At 41.4% G+C, this 17,879-nt stretch overlaps 1 protein-coding gene across 2 annotated transcripts in view; it reads left to right on the top strand.

Annotated features, from left to right (window-relative positions):
• Positions 1–17,879, top strand: part of RNF213 (ring finger protein 213) — a 645,256-nt gene that overhangs the window by 614,129 nt on the left and 13,248 nt on the right. Inside the window, exons 65-69 of one of the 2 annotated variants that reach the window (XM_085875806.1) lie at positions 9,005–9,082; positions 9,464–9,644; positions 12,189–12,384; positions 13,637–13,714; positions 14,575–14,769. In XM_085875806.1, coding sequence (XP_085731932.1) covers positions 9,005–9,082; positions 9,464–9,644; positions 12,189–12,384; positions 13,637–13,714; positions 14,575–14,769 — 728 coding nt within the window. Of the gene's footprint in view, positions 1–1,835; positions 1,860–9,004; positions 9,083–9,463; positions 9,645–12,188; positions 12,385–13,636; positions 13,715–14,574; positions 14,770–17,879 lie in introns of those variants that run through there. The other variant, XR_015056656.1, reaches the window with a different exon arrangement.

The following is a 17,879-nucleotide window of genomic DNA, read 5'->3' as shown; positions in this document are numbered from 1 at the left end:
TTATAGATAGATGAGTATCAAAATCTGGATAAATTCTGAAGTTCTTTCTTTCTTTTTATTCATTTTCTTTTTCTTTCTCTTTCTCTTTCTCTCCTCCATACTCTGTGGACAAAATGTCAGTGCTGCCAAAACAGTTTCATACAAGAATTATCCAGGGTAGATTACCATTGCCTTCCCATCAATCAGTCAAAGCAAGCATTTGGAATTTGGCCCAATTATCAACGAACGAGAACTCGCCGACTCCTCATTGAAAGACACCATGGGATCTTTAACCTCTATTAAAAAAATACAGGAAGGCATGGCTCCAGCTTCATGTCCACCCGAGAGACAACACCAGTTTTTGCAACACCCTGTCTGCGAAACACCAACCCAAAAATTTATAGTCTGGTTGAGAATCAAATCCAGACCAGACAGCTGAAGGGCAGGCGCACTCCATCTTCATCATCCTGTCAAACTATTTTTAACATTCTTTTTATTCTTCACACTTGGTCTGTAATGGAGGGAAATATTCATTCTGAAGTATTTATTCTGGACTTGCTCTCATACTTGTCCGACTTGGTTCCTGTTTTGGGTTCCTTTGTGGCCAGACACGATCTTCTCTCTATGAATCCATCTTCAAATAAAAAGCAAAAGATACATGTTCCAGAATTTGCTAATCGTTAATGTTGATTTGTTAATGTGATGTATTTTTGTGTCATTGTCCAGGCCAGATGTACTATTGTCCTGGGTTTGTATGTCCTTGCCCCAGACTCAGTTCTTGGTGTCCCATGTTTATATTTCCTACCCTTCCCTTTTTGTTCATTTTCCAACTTTCAGCCCCACTGACAGTGTTGCCGTTTTCCCCTCTATCACCTCATCTTTCATCAGCCTCGATTTTGGAAGAAAAAGGTTAAATCAAAGTTAACTCTGGTGCATGAAAAGTGACAGGTATCAACACCCTTTTCCAGTGAAAATAAGCTCTGCCTTCACGTTGAAAATGCACGAAATCTTTGCAGAGGCTCTTTATTTTTAGTGATGGATGATGGTTGTGATCTCACATATTCCAATTATGTTTACATCATAGAGAAGACCGGATTGATCCGCATTTGACTTGAACTTTCGTATAGAGATGAGTGTGCAAAATACACTTGACAAGAAATCACGCTGTGCAGCCAATGACAATTGTCTGTAAATTTCAAGAGATTTGAAACAGTTGGACAGCTCAGAGGTAGCTCGCTTGTCTTTGAGCTGTTTAATCGGAGTGCAATTTCCGACCCATGTGCATCCTGTCATCCTGGTGATTTGCAGGCCAGGAGTAGCATCAATGCATATCCCGTCCTGTGGGGGAAGTTAATTTGTGTGTCCCATCTGTTAGCATTCATTGTTAGATGATAAAAAATTTTAAAATCCCACAGTTTTTCGCATCGAGTAGGATATGCTTTCCAGGCACGCTGGTCAAATTCCAGCCCTAATCCAACAGTCACTAGTTCCGCACAGACAAAGTCCTGCATCAAAAGATGTACCATCTAATAGAATCTTGTTAAATTGAGTGCCCATCCAAAAGTATTGATTGCTGGTGGATGTTAAATATCTGTAAATGTTTTTTGACGAAGAAATGTCACAGACGAATTATGCAACCAAAGTAGCAAATTTTCCATCGAATCCCAGTACAATTTATCATATTTCAACCACCTTTGTAACTCCAGTAGCTCATTGTAGTATGTATATGTCAAGTTTTTTTTTTTCTTTAACCCACCTTTTCAATAGCTTACCACATTCATCAATGTTGTTGTAATGTTTAATCAAATCTAATCATTATTCCTAATCACGGTTTTACTATGCCAACCACACAACAGGACAATGAGCCTTGTCTTGGCAGGGTAAGTGATATATTTCCGGTCTTTTGTTTTTTTACAGTGCCTAATGGTTTTGCAGTATTTAACAGTTTTGCGCTATCCAACAGTTTTGTTATCCAACGGTTTTGCGGTATTTAACGGTTTTGCGGTATTTGACGGTTTTGCGGTGTTTAACAGTTTTGCGGTATTTAACGGTTTTGCGGTGTTTAACGGTTTTGCAGTATTTAACGTTTTGCGGTATTTGAAAGTTTTGCGGTATTTGACGGTTTTGCGGTATTTAACTGTTTTGCTGTGCTCAATATTTCTGAGGTATTTAACAGTTTTGCGGTGTTTAACGGTGTTGCGGTATTTAACGGTTTTGCGGTATTTGACGGTTTTGCGGTATTTGACGGTTTTGCGGTATTTAACAGTTTTGCGGTATTTGACAGTTTTGCAGTATTTGACGGTTTTGCAGTATTTAACAGTTTTGCAGTATTTGACGGTTTTGCAGTATTTAACAGTTTTGCAGTATTTAACGGTTTTGCAGTATTTAACAGTTTTGCAGTATTTAACGGTTTTGCAGTATTTAACAGTTTTGCGGTATTTAACAGTTTTGCAGTATTTAATAGTTTTGTAGTATTTGACGGTTTTGCGGTATTTAATAGTTTTGCAGTATTTAACAGTTTTGCGGTATTTAACAGTTTTGCAGTATTTAACGGTTTTGCAGTATTTAACAGTTTTGCAGTATTTAACAGTTTTGTAGTATTTAACGGTTTTGCAGTATTTAACAGTTTTGCAGTATTTAAGTTTTGCGGTATTTAACAGTTTTGCAGTATTTAACGGTTTTGCAGTATTTAACAGTTTTGCAGTATTTAACAGTTTTGCAGTATTTAACGGTTTTGCAGTATTTAACAGTTTTGCAGTATTTAACAGTTTTGCAGTATTTAACAGTTTTGCAGTATTTAACGGTTTTGCAGTATTTAACGGTTTTGCAGTATTTAACGGTTTTGCAGTATTTAACGGTTTTGCGGTATTTAACAGTTTTGCAGTATTTAACGGTTTTGCGGTATTTTACAGTTTTGCAGTATTTAACGGTTTTGCAGTATTTAACAGTTTTGCAGTATTTAACGGTTTTGCAGTATTTAACAGTTTTGCAGTATTTGATGGTTTTGCAGTATTTAACGGTTTTGCAGTATTTAACAGTTTTGCAGTATTTAACGGTTTTGCAGTATTTAACAGTTTTGCAGTATTTAACAGTTTTGCGGTATTTAACAGTTTTGCAGTATTTGATGGTTTTGCAGTATTTAACGGTTTTGCAGTATTTAACAGTTTTGCAGTATTTAACGGTTTTGCAGTATTTAACGGTTTTGCAGTATTTAACAGTTTTGCAGTATTTAACAGTTTTGCGGTATTTAACAGTTTTGCAGTATTTAACAGTTTTGCAGTATTTAACAGTTTTGCAGTATTTAACGGTTTTGCAGTATTTAACAGTTTTGCAGTATTTAACGGTTTTGCGGTATTTAACAGTTTTGCAGTATTTAACGGTTTTGCGGTATTTAACAGTTTTGCAGTATTTAACGGTTTTGCAGTATTTAACAGTTTTGCAGTATTTAACAGTTTTGCAGTATTTAACGGTTTTGCAGTATTTAACGGTTTTGCAGTATTTAACAGTTTTGCAGTATTTAATAGTGTTGCAGTATTTGACAGTTTTGCAGTATTTAACGGTTTTGCAGTATTTAACGGTTTTGCGGTATTTAACAGTTTTGCAGTATTTAACGGTTTTGCAGTATTTAACAGTTTTGCAGTATTTAACGGTTTTGCAGTATTAAACAGTTTTGCAGTATTTAACAGTTTTGCAGTATTTAACAGTTTTGCAGTATTTAACAGTGTTGCAGTATTTGACAGTTTTGCAGTATTTAACAGTGTTGCAGTATTTGACAGTTTTGCAGTATTTAACGGTTTTGCAGTATTTAACAGTTTTGCGGTGTTTGGTGGGAAAAAAAAAGGAATGAAAGAGTGAAGGTGAGCAGTGATTCCAGTACTTTGGGGTTGCTGGCGGATCTTGAGCACCCTGCGGACAGACAGAGTTGTGGGGGGGGGGGGGCTGGGGGCAAGGCCAGAGAGGAGACGGTAGAAGACAAAGACCACTGACCTGCCTGCGGTGTGAGAGTGAGAGACAGCCTCATCGCGGGAGATGCCAATGATCCGAAATGCCTTGGTTTCCACAGCGTGAAGCCCAGAAAGGTGAGAGGTGGGAGCACCAGCCCAGAGGGGAGAGCAGTACTCCATCAGGCTGCAGACGAAAGCTTTGGTCAGGAGCTCAGGTGTACTAAGGAAGGACTTTGCATAATGGTGGATGCCTTGTTAGTGACTGGTTTTGGAGGCCAGCTTGGAAATGTGGCTTTCCCAGGAAAAATCATGGCAGATAGTGAGACCCAGAAGCTTGATTCAAAGGACTTCTTCAAGGGGATTGTTGAGGAAGTAGATGGGGGGGGGGGGCAGACGGTTCTTTCAGAGAGAAATAGTGAGAGTGTGAGATTTGTCAGGGTTGAAAGACATGCTGCATGTGTTGGACCCACTTGTGATTTATCCAGATCTTCAGAGAGTGAAGAGGCTGCTGCTTGCCGATCTGAGGGATGACATATGGTGCGGCAGAGGGTGGAGTCATCAGCAAAGAGATAAAGAGGATTTTCCGAGAGAGGGGATCTGCCTTTAGGTACTTCAGCCTGGACAGCAACATGGGATGAGAGAACTCCATTATGGGCCACAGGTTGGCTACGACAGGAGAGTAAGTCTGCGAGCCATGAGTGAGAGATGTCCTTGGGTACCAGAGGAAGAAAGTTTGGTGAGCAGGGCGGTGTGCCAGACCGTATCGAAAGCACGTGATATATCTCAGGAGATGGTTTTGATTTCATATCTGGCATTGAGGACCTCCATCCATTGATGGGAGAGCAGAAGCATCATATCCAGGGTAGAGTGACCTGGTCTGAATCCAAATAGAAGATCGGAAATCAATCCATTGGAAAAGAGGAAGGATTTAATGTCTGAAGCGATGATGGATTCCATAACCTTGCTAATGATTGGGAGAAGGCTGATTGGTCTGTAATTGCAGGAATATGTTTTTGCACCTTTTTCTGCAGAGCAGTAATGTTTGCAGATTTCCAAGGAGATGGCAGATGACCTTGAGCAAATGAGAGGGTGAATTGAATGGAGAGAAGGTGCACAAGAGTTGTAAGTTTTTAGGACACGTGGGCTGATGCCGTCTCGACCGGTTGAAGAATCTGAATCGAGGAAACAGAATCTGAATCAGCAAACTCTCCACCTTGTCAGGAGAAAAGGACACAGAATCCAGGAACAGCTGGGTGTGGCTGGGTAAGGTGGGTACAGAAAACGATGGGTTTGGGACACAGGATTTAGAAGCAAACACGGAGTTTAGCCATTCAGCATTTTCACGTGCCGTGTCAGCTGTGTGGCCATTTGAGGTAAGGGAGGGAATGGAGGGGGAACATACACCGGAAACAGACTTAGCTAGACGCCACCAGGATTTGGAGGAGGGAGACAGGTTTGAGAGTTCGGATTTGAGATTCCAAAGATGTTGTTTTCTGCTCTCCTGAGGGAAGACACACTAGTTCCGATCTTTGTGGAAGGAACTGAGATTGCCTTCAGTTGGATTTGCCTTCCATGAGGTGAAGGCAAGTTGTTTCAGGACAACTTCCTCACCACAAGCTTCTTGAGTGTACCATGGGTGGGAGGAGGGGTAGGACAACTGAAGATAAGATGGGATAAATCTGTGCATGAGAGAGAGCACATTTATTTAAAAAAATTCCCAGGACGATTTGATGTCAGAGGAAGTAGAGATGAGAGACCAGTCTCGAAGTTTGATAGCTGCTTGAAGTCCCTGCCAGTCGGCCTAAGTGAGATGCCAGACTCGACTGCACTGATAAGGTTCTCTACTAACAGCGAGAGAGATGTCTACTTTGACAAGCATGTGGTCAGATATACCTATTGGAGCGCAGGAAGAACAGCAGATATTTTCAGCGAAAATGGTCAAAATCAGATCCAAAAGAGATGGAATACCGTTGGTTGAGATCCTGGTCGGGAAGTTGACAGATTGTGTCAGTCCCAATGAGTTGCAGAAGTATTTTGCTGAAGTGCCATGGCAGGTGAGAGAGGTACCCACACCCAGCCAACTGGCATGATGACAGTTGAAGTCACCACACATGAGGAAACGAGAGTTGGGATGCGAGGATAGAAGTTGGTCCATATTTTCGGAGAGCAACATGTAAATGGAGTCATCACTGTTTGTTGGACGGTACAACACACATATAAACACGAGGTGGGAGTGGAGGGGAATCCGCAGCCAGAGGTATTCCTGGGGGTGTGTGTGAGAGAGACAACAGAGCATATTGAGTGAGGGTTAGAGTCTTTGATAAAGAGAGCAACTCTGCCGCCAGGACGAGGCTCAGGTCTGTCATATTGGAGGAGGGAGTAAACGGAGAGATACTAGGGTGTCACAGACGTTTTGAAGGAGGAAAGTTTCTGTTAAGCAGATTATGTTTGGTTTGTCCGTGGAAACTTGAATGGAAAGGTCTGTCAGGTTTGACCAAATGCCCCAGATAATTGAGGTTCACACTGTTAAAGAAGAGGGAGCGGAGGAGGTTTTGGGAGCAGGGGAAGGGAGGAGGAGGGTTGAACGAGGGAGGAGGGGGGGGAGGTAAAGAGAGTTATTGAAAGAGTGGAGGGGATTGCAGAAGAGCTTGAGGTGAGGGCCGGATGAGGAGGAGAAAAGGCTCAGTGGTGATGGGTTGAGGTGCAGTGGGGTGTCATAAGAGAGTGGGCAGAGGGCAGTTGAAGATTGGAGGAGGTGGGGTGATGAGGTGGAAGAGAGAGGATGGAGGAAGGAGGCATCTTTGTGGATGTGAGGGGTCAACTTTGAGAAGGGGGAGTGAGGGGAAGATTGGAGGGAGAAGGGTGAGGGGGAGAGTTGAGGGAGAAGGGTGAGGGGGAGAGTTGAGGGAGAAGGTTGAGGGGGAGAGTTGAGGTGGAAGGGTGAAGGGGGAGAGGTGAGGGGGAGTTTTTGAGAAAGGTGAGAAGGAAGCTTGGAGGGGAAGAATGTCAAGGTTACTTTGTGAGGGAGGGTTGAGAGAGAAGCTTTGAGAGGGAGGGGGGACAATGAGAACAGGCATGGCCAAGGTGCAAGAGGGTGATGGGAGGGTGGGGAGAGGGGAAGAATGAGACTTGGTGGAGGTATGTTGAAGAAGGGAGCAGGCAGGGGAAGGTACAATATTTGAGGGGCTGGGAAAAAAGGGGAAGTGTGCCGAGAGGAAGGAGCATGTTTGTGGTGATGAGTGCACTGATTGAGAGAGTGAAATGTCTGTTAGGTTAGAATGGAGCCCACAGATGTTAGAACACCACACACTTTGAGACAACAGAGGAGAAGCTGATACTGAAGCAGAATACAGTGAAGAGGTGCCAAGAGCGGAGGTCGGATGAGGGTCAAGATGGGAGCAATAAGGATAGGGGATAACAGGTGAGAGAGAGGTGAGGAGAAGGTACATTTAAGGAGGTGGGCACTGAAGTTGGAATAAAAGGATGATTGATGGAACATGAACATGCATTGCAAACTGGGATTTAAGAATTTTTAAAGTCAGAGATGCGATTAAAGACATTACGTGAGGGATACAATAAAGGTGAATTTAGAGAATGTAGAAAAGAAACGTTGTCACAGTGGGACGTTTTAGACATGGGATAAAGGAAAGGTCAAATTAAATACAGCCTTTTGAAGAAGAAACAGAGTCGTGAATTATGATACAACACCAAGAACTACACATGTGAAAGAGGAAGTTGGAACATTTTAAGAGACCGTTTTGGAGGTTTTTTCATAAAGATTACATAAGATTAGGTATTTGCCGGTTCTGAGGTTTTTGCCCGTTTTGCAGCATTTGATGGTTTTTCGATATTTCGTGGTTTTGCAGTATTTGACGTTTTTACGGTATTGCATAGTTTCACAGTATTTCACCGTTTGGCAGTATTTAATGCTTTTGTGGTTTGTGGTATTTGACAGTTTTGTGGTATTTGACAGTTTTGGGGTATGTGACGGTTTTGTGGTATTTTGACAGTTTTGTGGTATTTGACGGTTTTTGTGTTATTTGACAGTTTTGGGGTATTTGACGGTTTTGTGGTATTTGACAGTTTTTGGGTGTTTGACGGTTTTGAGGTATTGCATGGTTTTTCAGGATTTAACAGTTTTTCGATAGTTAATGCTTTTGGAGTATTTGGCAGTTTTGCAATATTTAACGGTTTTGTGGTATTTGACAGTTTTGTGGTATTTGACAGTTTTGGGGTATGTGACGGTTTTGTGGTATTTGACAGTTTTGGGGTATTTGACGGTATTTGTGTTATTTGACAGTTTTGGGGTATTTGACGGTTTTGTGGTATTTGACAGTTTTTGGGTATTTGACGGTTTTGTGGTATTCGACAGTTTTTTGGGTATTTGATGGTTTTGAGGTATTGCATGGTTTTGCAGGATTTAACAGTTTTTCGATAGTTAATGCTTTTGGAGTATTTGACAGTTTTGCAATATTTAACGGTTTTGTGGTATTTGACAGTTTTGAGGTATTGCATGGAATGCAGTGGAATGCATGGAATGCATGGAAATGGAAGTATTTGACGTTTTTTTTGGTATTTGACGGTTTTTTGGTATTTGACTGTTTTTCAGTATTTCACGGATTTGACGGTTTTTTGGTATTTGACGGTTTTTTGGTATTTGACTGTTTTTCGGTATTTCACGGATTTGACGGTTCTGTGGTATTGGAAGGTTTTGTGGTATTTGACGGTTTTGACGGTTCTGTGGTATTGTATTGGAAGGTTTTGTGGTATTTGACGGTTTGGGGGTGTTTTAAGGGCTGAACAGGTTGCGGTATTTAAGTTGTTTAACATGCTGCCTTGCAGGTAAGAATGATACTTCCTGGCATTAGCCACAAACGCACACATGGCTAATCTTATCGTGAATTGATGAACCATTTTAACTATTTTGATCTAACATTGCTGTCGTTTTGGTTTTCTTTGCTTGTTTGTTTGCAGTACAACACAAAATATGTTTTTATTCAATATTGCAGTCACACTGTTATGTGTTGTTTTCTCAGTTCACAAGTTCCTCAGTCACACTTTGTGGAAATGTTCCTTTGCAGATGCCGAACTTCCCATTTTTCGCCAAAGAATAACTGCCTTTCACAATGTGTTTGTATACTGGAGAACTCTGAGTGAAGGTGAGAAATGAAGGCCCCCCATCCCCAAATGAAGGTCTCCCTCCCTTCACCCCCCACAAATTTCCACATTTTCCTTTGTCACAGTTTACTTCTGTATCTATCTTGTCCACCCCCTGTATCCTAGAACATCATTAATTCATTTATTCACTGTTTACCAACCTGTGAGCAAATGTCGATTGAGATGATTATCGATATCTGCTGTGCATAGGATTCAATTAAGGCTGTTTGAAATTTGTGTGATCCATTGTAAGAATAAACATCCCATTGTCTGCATGGTATGCTTTTAAAAGTCTTCTGTCAAGGTTCTCAACATGAAAGCATTTGCTCTTGGGTATTGATTTTGAAGCCAACCTCATCGCTTCTGGGTTTGATACACCACAGAACAACGAGGCTTACCAAGGGAGGTGCTGAATGGTGATATTGGACCGACGACCCCTGTTGGTTGGTTTCTGCCGCAAAATGAGGGTGATGGCTTGTGTGCCACCAACCTTACTTCCTTCCTCATTAATCAGCATAATGCGTGTGTACATGCTGGTGAGAAGTTTTCAAAACAGAAACCTAGGTATGTTGTCAAAATGTTCTGCAGGTGAAGTGGTGATAGGTCGAGTGAAAGCTGTGGGATTAACTTGTACTGTGCAATAAATAGCTTTATACAAATGTGCCGGTCTTCTGCCAATTGGCTTTTTTTGTCTTTAAATATAATATTTTATACAAGTGCCAGGACTCATGGAACAGCAAAATAAGAGGGTACATGGTGAACACACAAGATGGAGTGAAGGGAAACGGTTGGATAAGAAAATATTGATGCACCATGACAAAAAAGGAGAAACTGTCAGTGAAGGGTAGGAACATTGTCTCAATGAATGTAGTAAAGCCCGGAGGTAGAAATCTGAGATAATGAGATGGTGGTAGGCAGCGCAGGCCTTTAATCCTGAAGGGAAGAGCTTGAGATGAGACCCAGGAAGACAATTCCACAGGTAGGAAAAAAAGGCATGAAGGAATTGAAGTCACTGTTGAGTTTCAACTAGGAAGGATAATAAGGAAAGGGTTTCAATTCTGATAGAATGTGCATTATACCCTGGAGGGTCTGGATTTGAGTGAAGATGAACCTCGACAAACTTGGCCTCCAATGAGTGAACATTATTTGAATGGACTTTTTACTTTCACACCCCCCTGTGTTTGAGTGTATCTCTTATGTATTATAGTGTGTCCACAAAGTCTTGCTACGGTTTTAAAAATTTATTACAACTAAACCGGAACAAGACTGTGGACACCCTGTATATCTTGAGTTATATGCGCATAAAATAAATAGTATCAACATATTTATTTACTTGGTTGTTGTTTTTTTTTGCCTTTAAATTGACATTTGCCCAGCTGATAATGGAATATATTAAAAGCTTTAAACAAGAAAAAGAGTAATCAGAGATTGCAGACCCTTGCCAGGACTTATTTTGTTGGTGTTGGTGTGGTGTATTTTGTGTGGTGTTTGTGTACTGGTGTGTTTTGTCATTAATAAAAGACATAATTAGAACTGCCACTTAATAACTGCTGTCAGTGATGACCGATTACCAAGACGTCCCGCTTTGATGCAACCCCACTTTGATCGGACACCTGACCCTGACCCAGGACGTTTTTTTATTATTATTATTCAATTGAATTTAGAATGGGATTAAAATAAATTCAATTCACATCAAATGGAAGACCAAATAGGTAGTCATGCATTGGAGTCATCAGAAGGAACACAAACAAGCAAAGATGAAGTCATCAGGAGGAACTTGGATAGAATTCACATTTCAGCTGCTACTCCTCTACCTTCAAACCCATCCAGGAACAGCCAAGTGAGCTTTATTAAAAAAAAAGAATCTAGATCAAAAATTAAATAATTCTGGCTGTCAGACCATGTGTCCGATCAAGTTTAAATTTAAAATATGGATTCCCCATCACTACTGGATCATAATTGTGAAGTTTCACGTCGATTTATTAAGTGAGTGGTTCCAGAGAATACATTATTTAATATTTTCTTCAATCAAATATGGCTGCCAAACCATATGACCTATTAATTATTCCTTAAACTTGTATACCCAAGGCTTGGGGAACATTTGTGTGAAGTTTCCTCTCGATGTGTCTCGCTGATCTGGAGCAGATTTTTATATGTTTTAGAGTAAATCCAATATGGCTGCTAAACCATGTGACCTAGCACATCATATGTGTGAACCTTTTGTTCCTCATGGACAGTCGGTCATACATGTAAAGTTTCGCCTCGATCTGTTCAGCCACTTCAGAGAAGAGGATTTTTGAAGGTTTTTATTTTAATTCAATATTGCTGCAGAATCACGTGACCGATGACATCAATTTTTTTTTGTGCGGACCATTTTATCCCTAGATGACCCTCAAAAATTTTCATACTGATCAGATGTAACGTTCTACATATGCAATTATGTCATCATAATGAAGGCACCTATGACGTCATAAAAATCATATTTCCCCATGAGGAGTACCTGCCACATGCCAAGATTCAATTTTTTCCTTGGTATGGTTTCAGAGATACAGAGGTCCAAAGTTTTTCCATTTTTCCAACATTGCTGCTACACCTCTTGACCTTTGACCTCATAAAAGTTCTGTGGGGACAAACAAACAAATGGACCCAAATGCAATAACCTCTCCTTTGGCGAGGGTAATAAAGAATGAACTCATTGCATGTTTTGCAATGCTAAAAAGGATTACTTGGCCTTGGATTTAAGCATCATTGTTGTTGCTGTCATTGTACTGACCCATTTGAGGTATTTTCTCCCAGGGATGAGGTCAAGCTAAGATTGACAATGCATTTTATCAAATAAAAGTTAGAAAGAGGATGTTGACCGCCATGGGAAATGAGGTGTGGCCGACATTTCCTGTATTCGCCCCAAGTCATTCTTTTGTTTTGACAAAGGCCTGACACGTGAAACGCCAGCCTCACACCTCATTTCCCGTGACGCTAAACATGCTCTTTTCATCCCTTGGTTGATATAAAATCCATTGTTTATCTTGTCAGCCAATGCAAGGCACTGACCATCATCGAGACTTCCATTTTGTTGTGGCTTAAGAATGGTGTGACTGGATTTTGCAGAAAGGTGTCTGCCAATGAGGTGCAAGCTTCACACATGGTCTCGTGCAGTATTGATCAGGACATTCTGCATCCAGCTGTGGCTATCTGTGAATACCAGCTTGAGGCTGGGCATGCCACGAGCAGCAATCTTAATCTTCAAGCACTGGAGAAGCGACTCTTTCGGCAGTTGATGCTTGGGAAACCCATCATAAACCAGGTTGGAAGGAATAAATAATTATTGGTGAATTGGAAAATTAGTGTACAGTATTTAAGAAAATAAAGTTTGTTGTGTTGTAGATTTTAGTATGACAGGCCAATTCATTCACATGAAATTGGATTTATTTAATGAAGAATCCAATTTACTCATACTACCAATAAGTGAAATTTCTCTTCTGAATCTGTATGATACAAGTTGAACAGTGGAAAATATACCGTCTGCCTGTCCCTTTTTGCGATCTTGTCTCCACGTCATATTTGCTCTTCTGATCCTCTTGTGTTTGCGTACGATTGCCATTATCACCTGTCTTGTCCATCTTTTGTTTTCACATTTTCTAAATGGCCAGTCAATATGTCTCCAACTTATCTGCCATTCTTCTCTGGCTAATAAACCCCATTTATTTATTTATTTATTTATTTGTTTATTCATGCAATTGTATGCGTGCATCTTTCTTTGAATTCTGATTATTCGATTTTCAAATGGCAAGGCAGACCTTACATGTCACATTAAATACTCCTTCACAAGTCATGGTTTACACAAGCAGAGCTTTGCGCCACCATCATTTAGAAGACCTTATGCTGAGTGTCCCATCTTAATTCGTGTTGATGTAAATGATCCCACAGTATCTTTTGAAAAGAAGTTCCAACACCCTGCATTCCAACACCCTGCCGGACATACCTGATTCCAAATTTTCTGCATTTGGGAATTCTGATGCCCACTGAGATGTCATGGATGGCTACTGCCTTCATTGTACCACATCCATATGATTTTGTGCCATGCTTGCTTCGCACTGCCAAGACATTTGAGCTTTCATTGACAAGCATGACAAAAGTAACTTTGGGCTAACTTTTGGCTTATTCCATAACTGTTTCATCTCCAGCTTTTTCCCTACTTCTTTCAACCTCATTTCTGTGTCAGAGCTTGTATCCAGCTTGTTCTCCCTCTGTTACCTCTTTCCCCTCTCCTTACTCTCATTTTTCCTTCAAGTGTCGACCTGTTGTGTCCCTCTAACCTGCTGTTGTGTTTCCCTGCTTTCTACTCTTCTAGCTGTTCTTTTCTGTTCTGTTCTGTTCTGTTCTGTTCGTGTTCTATCCCTTCTACTATGAGCCTCAACTTTGTATAAAAAAACAGTGGAAGCTATATTTGAGTTCAGTATTACCAATGCATTATAATAATAAAATAATGCAATTCCTGATATCTGACATGAGTGTTCCTTGTATTGCACTGTAATTTTATTGATAATGTTTTCCAGGATATCCCTTCCTTTTCCAAGAAACAAACGTACAACTTTGATAGGGTAGTGAATAACTTGAAGAGGAGAGTAAAACAGGTGTGTATTTGATTTTGCTTGGTTTATCAGTCATATGAAACACTGGTGTTTTGCGAATGTCTTTCCTGAAAAACAGTTTTCTCAATCACATTTTTCCGAAGCAAATCGTGCCGTGGTTTTTTTTCCACTCATTTAAACTATCACCAAGTCATTTTTCTCCCTCTTCGGTTGCAAATGGCATGGAAAAGAAGCCAATGCAAATCAACTGCTTTCTAAGGAGCGTAGTGCAGAGGGAGGAAATGTTTTACTGTTCCGCAGCGAGTCGGAATGTCAACCAGAATCCTGTTATTCACACCAGAAACTGTTTTTCACAAAACTGCCAGAACTCCTGCCATTTAATGCCTGCAAAACTGCCTGAATTTCATGTTGCATTTGAGATTACTTTTATCAAAATTTGTCAATCTCCACATCATGACATCATGTGACTTGATTTCTTTGTAACGTTTTTAGCAGCGAGAAAGACACTGAAGGCATTATGTTTTGGAGTTTTCCGTCTGTCCGTGTGCTTGTGTGCAGAGCAAATTTCTGTTAGCCCTTGACCAAACTTGGTACAAGTAGGTACTATGATGCAAAGATGAACTGATTGAAGTCTTTGTCAGTCCAAATTCATCCCTTCCTCCAGCATTACGAGGTGGCAGGTCACTGTCATATCACATCATTCTCCATACCGATTCATGCTCAGTTATGCCTTTGCAAATTCTGAATCTGTTTGTCCCATACCTATTCATGTATTATAATACAAAGATGAACTGATTCGATTTTGCTCATAAATGCTCATGAGGCCAATTTCCTTCTTCACATCAACCTACGTGACTCACTGACAGATTGAATCACGACCTTTATCTGTTTCTTGTTTTTAGGAGTCACTTTCTGCTGGCATTTGGAGGAAGATCATCGGAAGTCTGCATTCTGTTCAACTCGTGTCTGATGTCATCATGGTGCTGACCGTCACAATGGAGTTTCTGGCATCTGTCGGTGCAGATGGCGAGCAGTCGTTATCTAGTTACATTAAAGATGTGCTGAAGGTCGAACGAAGCCAGAATACCATGTTTCAGGTCCAGCACTGCTTTGTACATTCTGCATACATTCACTGCAATTCTACCAGAATAATTTAACATTGCACAGTTAATGTAATGGGTGCTTCACCAACATCAAGTAGCTTTTTCCCAATGGGGATTAAAAAAGACATGTTTTTAAATCCCACTTACATTAGTTTTGTATTTACTTTGCATCTTCAAGTGCTTGTCCTTGATAAATGTGTGGAGGTAATCCATGTGCAGCATATTCCCATTATAATGAACAGATGTGTTTCATAGGTTGGTCATTATTACCTCTGCCACTGAAGGTGGAAGGAGGTTATGTTTTCACCCTGTCTGTCTGTCTGTTTGTTTGTCTGTTTATTTGTGCGTGTGATATCTCAAAAAGTTGTGGACGGATTCGGATGAAATTTGGTGGAGAGGTTGGGTGTGTGACAAGGGCAAGGTCTTTTTTTTATAAAATTTTTTGTTTGTTTACCATGTCAAGGCTTTTGTAAGAGCTAATACACAGAACATATAACAAGGCAGGAGATGAGAGCGGCAGGAGAGGGAAGCACAAAATAGTGGGGAACAGACAATAGGAGATCTGGTGGAAGGGAGAGAGATGGGGTGGGGTACATGGGATAAACAAGATGGTACTACAGGGACTTTCAGGAAGGAAAACAGGGAATATGAGGGGAGGGGGGCGACAGAGCAAGGGGAGCAAGGCCGGAGAGGAGACGGTAGAAGACAGAAAGACCACGACCTGCTTCTGGTGAAAGAGTGAGAGACCAAAAGACTCAGCTTCATCGCGGGAGATACCAATGATCCTAAAAGCCTTGGTTTCTACAGCATGAAGTCGAGCTAGGTGTGAGGCAGGAGCATCACCCCAGAGGGGAGAGCAGTACTCCATCAGACTGCTGAAGAAAGCTTTGTTTTAAGTGGTTAAAAGCTCAGGTGTGCCAAGGAAGGACTTTGCACAATGTAGGATACCCAGTCGGCGACTGGCTTTGGAGGCCAGCTTGGCGATGTGGCTTTCCCAGGAAACATCGTGGCAGATAGTGAGGCCCAAATGCTTGAATGAAAGGACTTCTTCAAGGGGATTGTTCAGAAAATAGATGGGAGGGGTGGGGGGGGTTCCATATGATCCTTTTGGAGAGACATAGTGAGGGTGTGAGATTTGTCAGGATTGAAAGACATGTTCCAAGTGTTTGACCAGCTTGTGATTTTATCCATGTCTGCAGAGAGTGAAGAGGCTGCTGCCTGCTGATCAGAGGGATGAGAGATGGTACGGCAGAGGGTGGAGTCATCAGCATTGAGAAGGTTATAGGAAGTCATCAGCAAAGAGAAGGTCATAGGAGGAACTGATTAGATTTTGGTGAAGATCTGGATCCAGATCCAGCCACTGGAATTTTTATAGTGATTCTTCACCTTTGAGAGAGAGGGCCAAAACGATATATAGCATGATATCTCAAAACGTTGTGGACAGATTGGGACGAACCTTGGTGGACAAGTTTGGTGTGTTACTAGGAAGGATTGGTTCAATTTTGGTGACTTCGAATCCCGATCCGGATCTGATAACTTTTTTAGGATTATTCACCATTGAGAGATACAGTGAAACCGATATAAAGCAGGATATCTCAAAAAGTTGTGAATGGATTCGGATGAAACTTGGTGGATAGGTTGTGTGGTGACAAGGACGAATTGATTCTATTTTGCGGAAGATTTGAATCCAGATCCGGATACGAGAATTTTTTTAATTTTCAAAGTGATTCTTCACCATCGAGAGATCGGGCCAAAAATGATATATGGCATGATATTCAAAAATATGTTGGGCCTGATATGATCTCGTGGATCAGGCATCGTGGATCAGGATCAGGCATTGAAAGGCACTCTATTGAGTGCCCTTCCAGTTTCGAAAATGTATTTGCCTCCCTCCACCCCCAACCTACAAAAAGCATGACACAGGCTGGAAGCATGGAACATACAGTTGTGCACAAAATGCTCTTAATTGTGCTTCATCAAGTTAAGGGAAAAGACAAAAGCACATCTTAGCATTGCACACAACAGGGCAAAGTGTAAATACACCAGCATGACATCTCATAAAGCAAGAGATACAATTACTTCATATGTGTAAACTGCTTCATTTGTGCCCTGTTCATAAAACTATGATGTAAGTGGTGCTTTGTTGAAATAATTTCTCAGAAAGCCATACAAATCACGAGATACAACAAAAACACACCTTATGATGTACCACAACAACCAGAGCAAAAACACCAGGATGACAGTTTCGAGCTCGGTCGGGATTGAAACCCAAGCTAGGCAACTTAGAGGCAAGTGTAAACCTCCTCAAACAATCCTCCAATCTCAACCATGATCAACCTTTTTTTCCCTCATCGCTTGCTCCTGCCATCTATCCACTCTCTTTGCCATTCTCTCTTCCCCCATCCACACCAAGTGTCCAGCTCATCTCAGCCGGCATTTCACCAATCTCCCCGTCAAGGTCATTTGCACACCAATCTCCTCCCTCAATTCATACATCCTCCTTCTATCCACCCTCTTCACTCCCGCAATCCTGACCCGTTTGTTCTCACAAACCTGCAGCCTCTATCGTTGTCTCTCTGTCAGTGCCACCGTCTCCAGGCCGCAAACGTAGGCCTGCGTTACACACGACATGAGAACATTCCCTTTCAATGTTCTTCATATCTTTCTGTCTGCCATTACTCCCTCCACCCTCCTCCATGCATTCACACCCACCTGAATCTCCCACCCACTCTCCACCACAACAGCCAGAATGTCCACATACAACATCCTCCCCATACTACCCCTCAAGCTCACCTTCCTGCTCACCATCTCCATCACCATGATAAACTTGAGTGGGCTGAGACAGCTTCTGCCTCTGTATCACCACCTGTGCCATAACTATCCGTCCGTCCCATATTTCCACTCTGACCACCTGCTTGCTGATCTCTTCTGATATTATTATTCCCACGCCATTATTCCTTCCATCCCCACCCGTGTGCAACGGCTTGTATCCTCATACCAACCTCCTCACCCTGTCTCCTTTCCATTTGGTCTCCTGCACACACAACATTTCCAAACTCCTCCTCTGCATCATTCCACCAATTTGACCCCTTCCCCCCCCCATT

Source organism: Eptatretus burgeri, chromosome 3 (assembly GCF_056783735.1).
Source record: "Eptatretus burgeri isolate ZD-2024b chromosome 3, Ebu_testis_v1, whole genome shotgun sequence".
NCBI lineage: Eukaryota > Metazoa > Chordata > Myxini > Myxiniformes > Myxinidae > Eptatretus > Eptatretus burgeri.
Note: the sequence above shows the minus strand (reverse complement) of the source record. Positions and strands in the feature narration are given on the sequence as shown.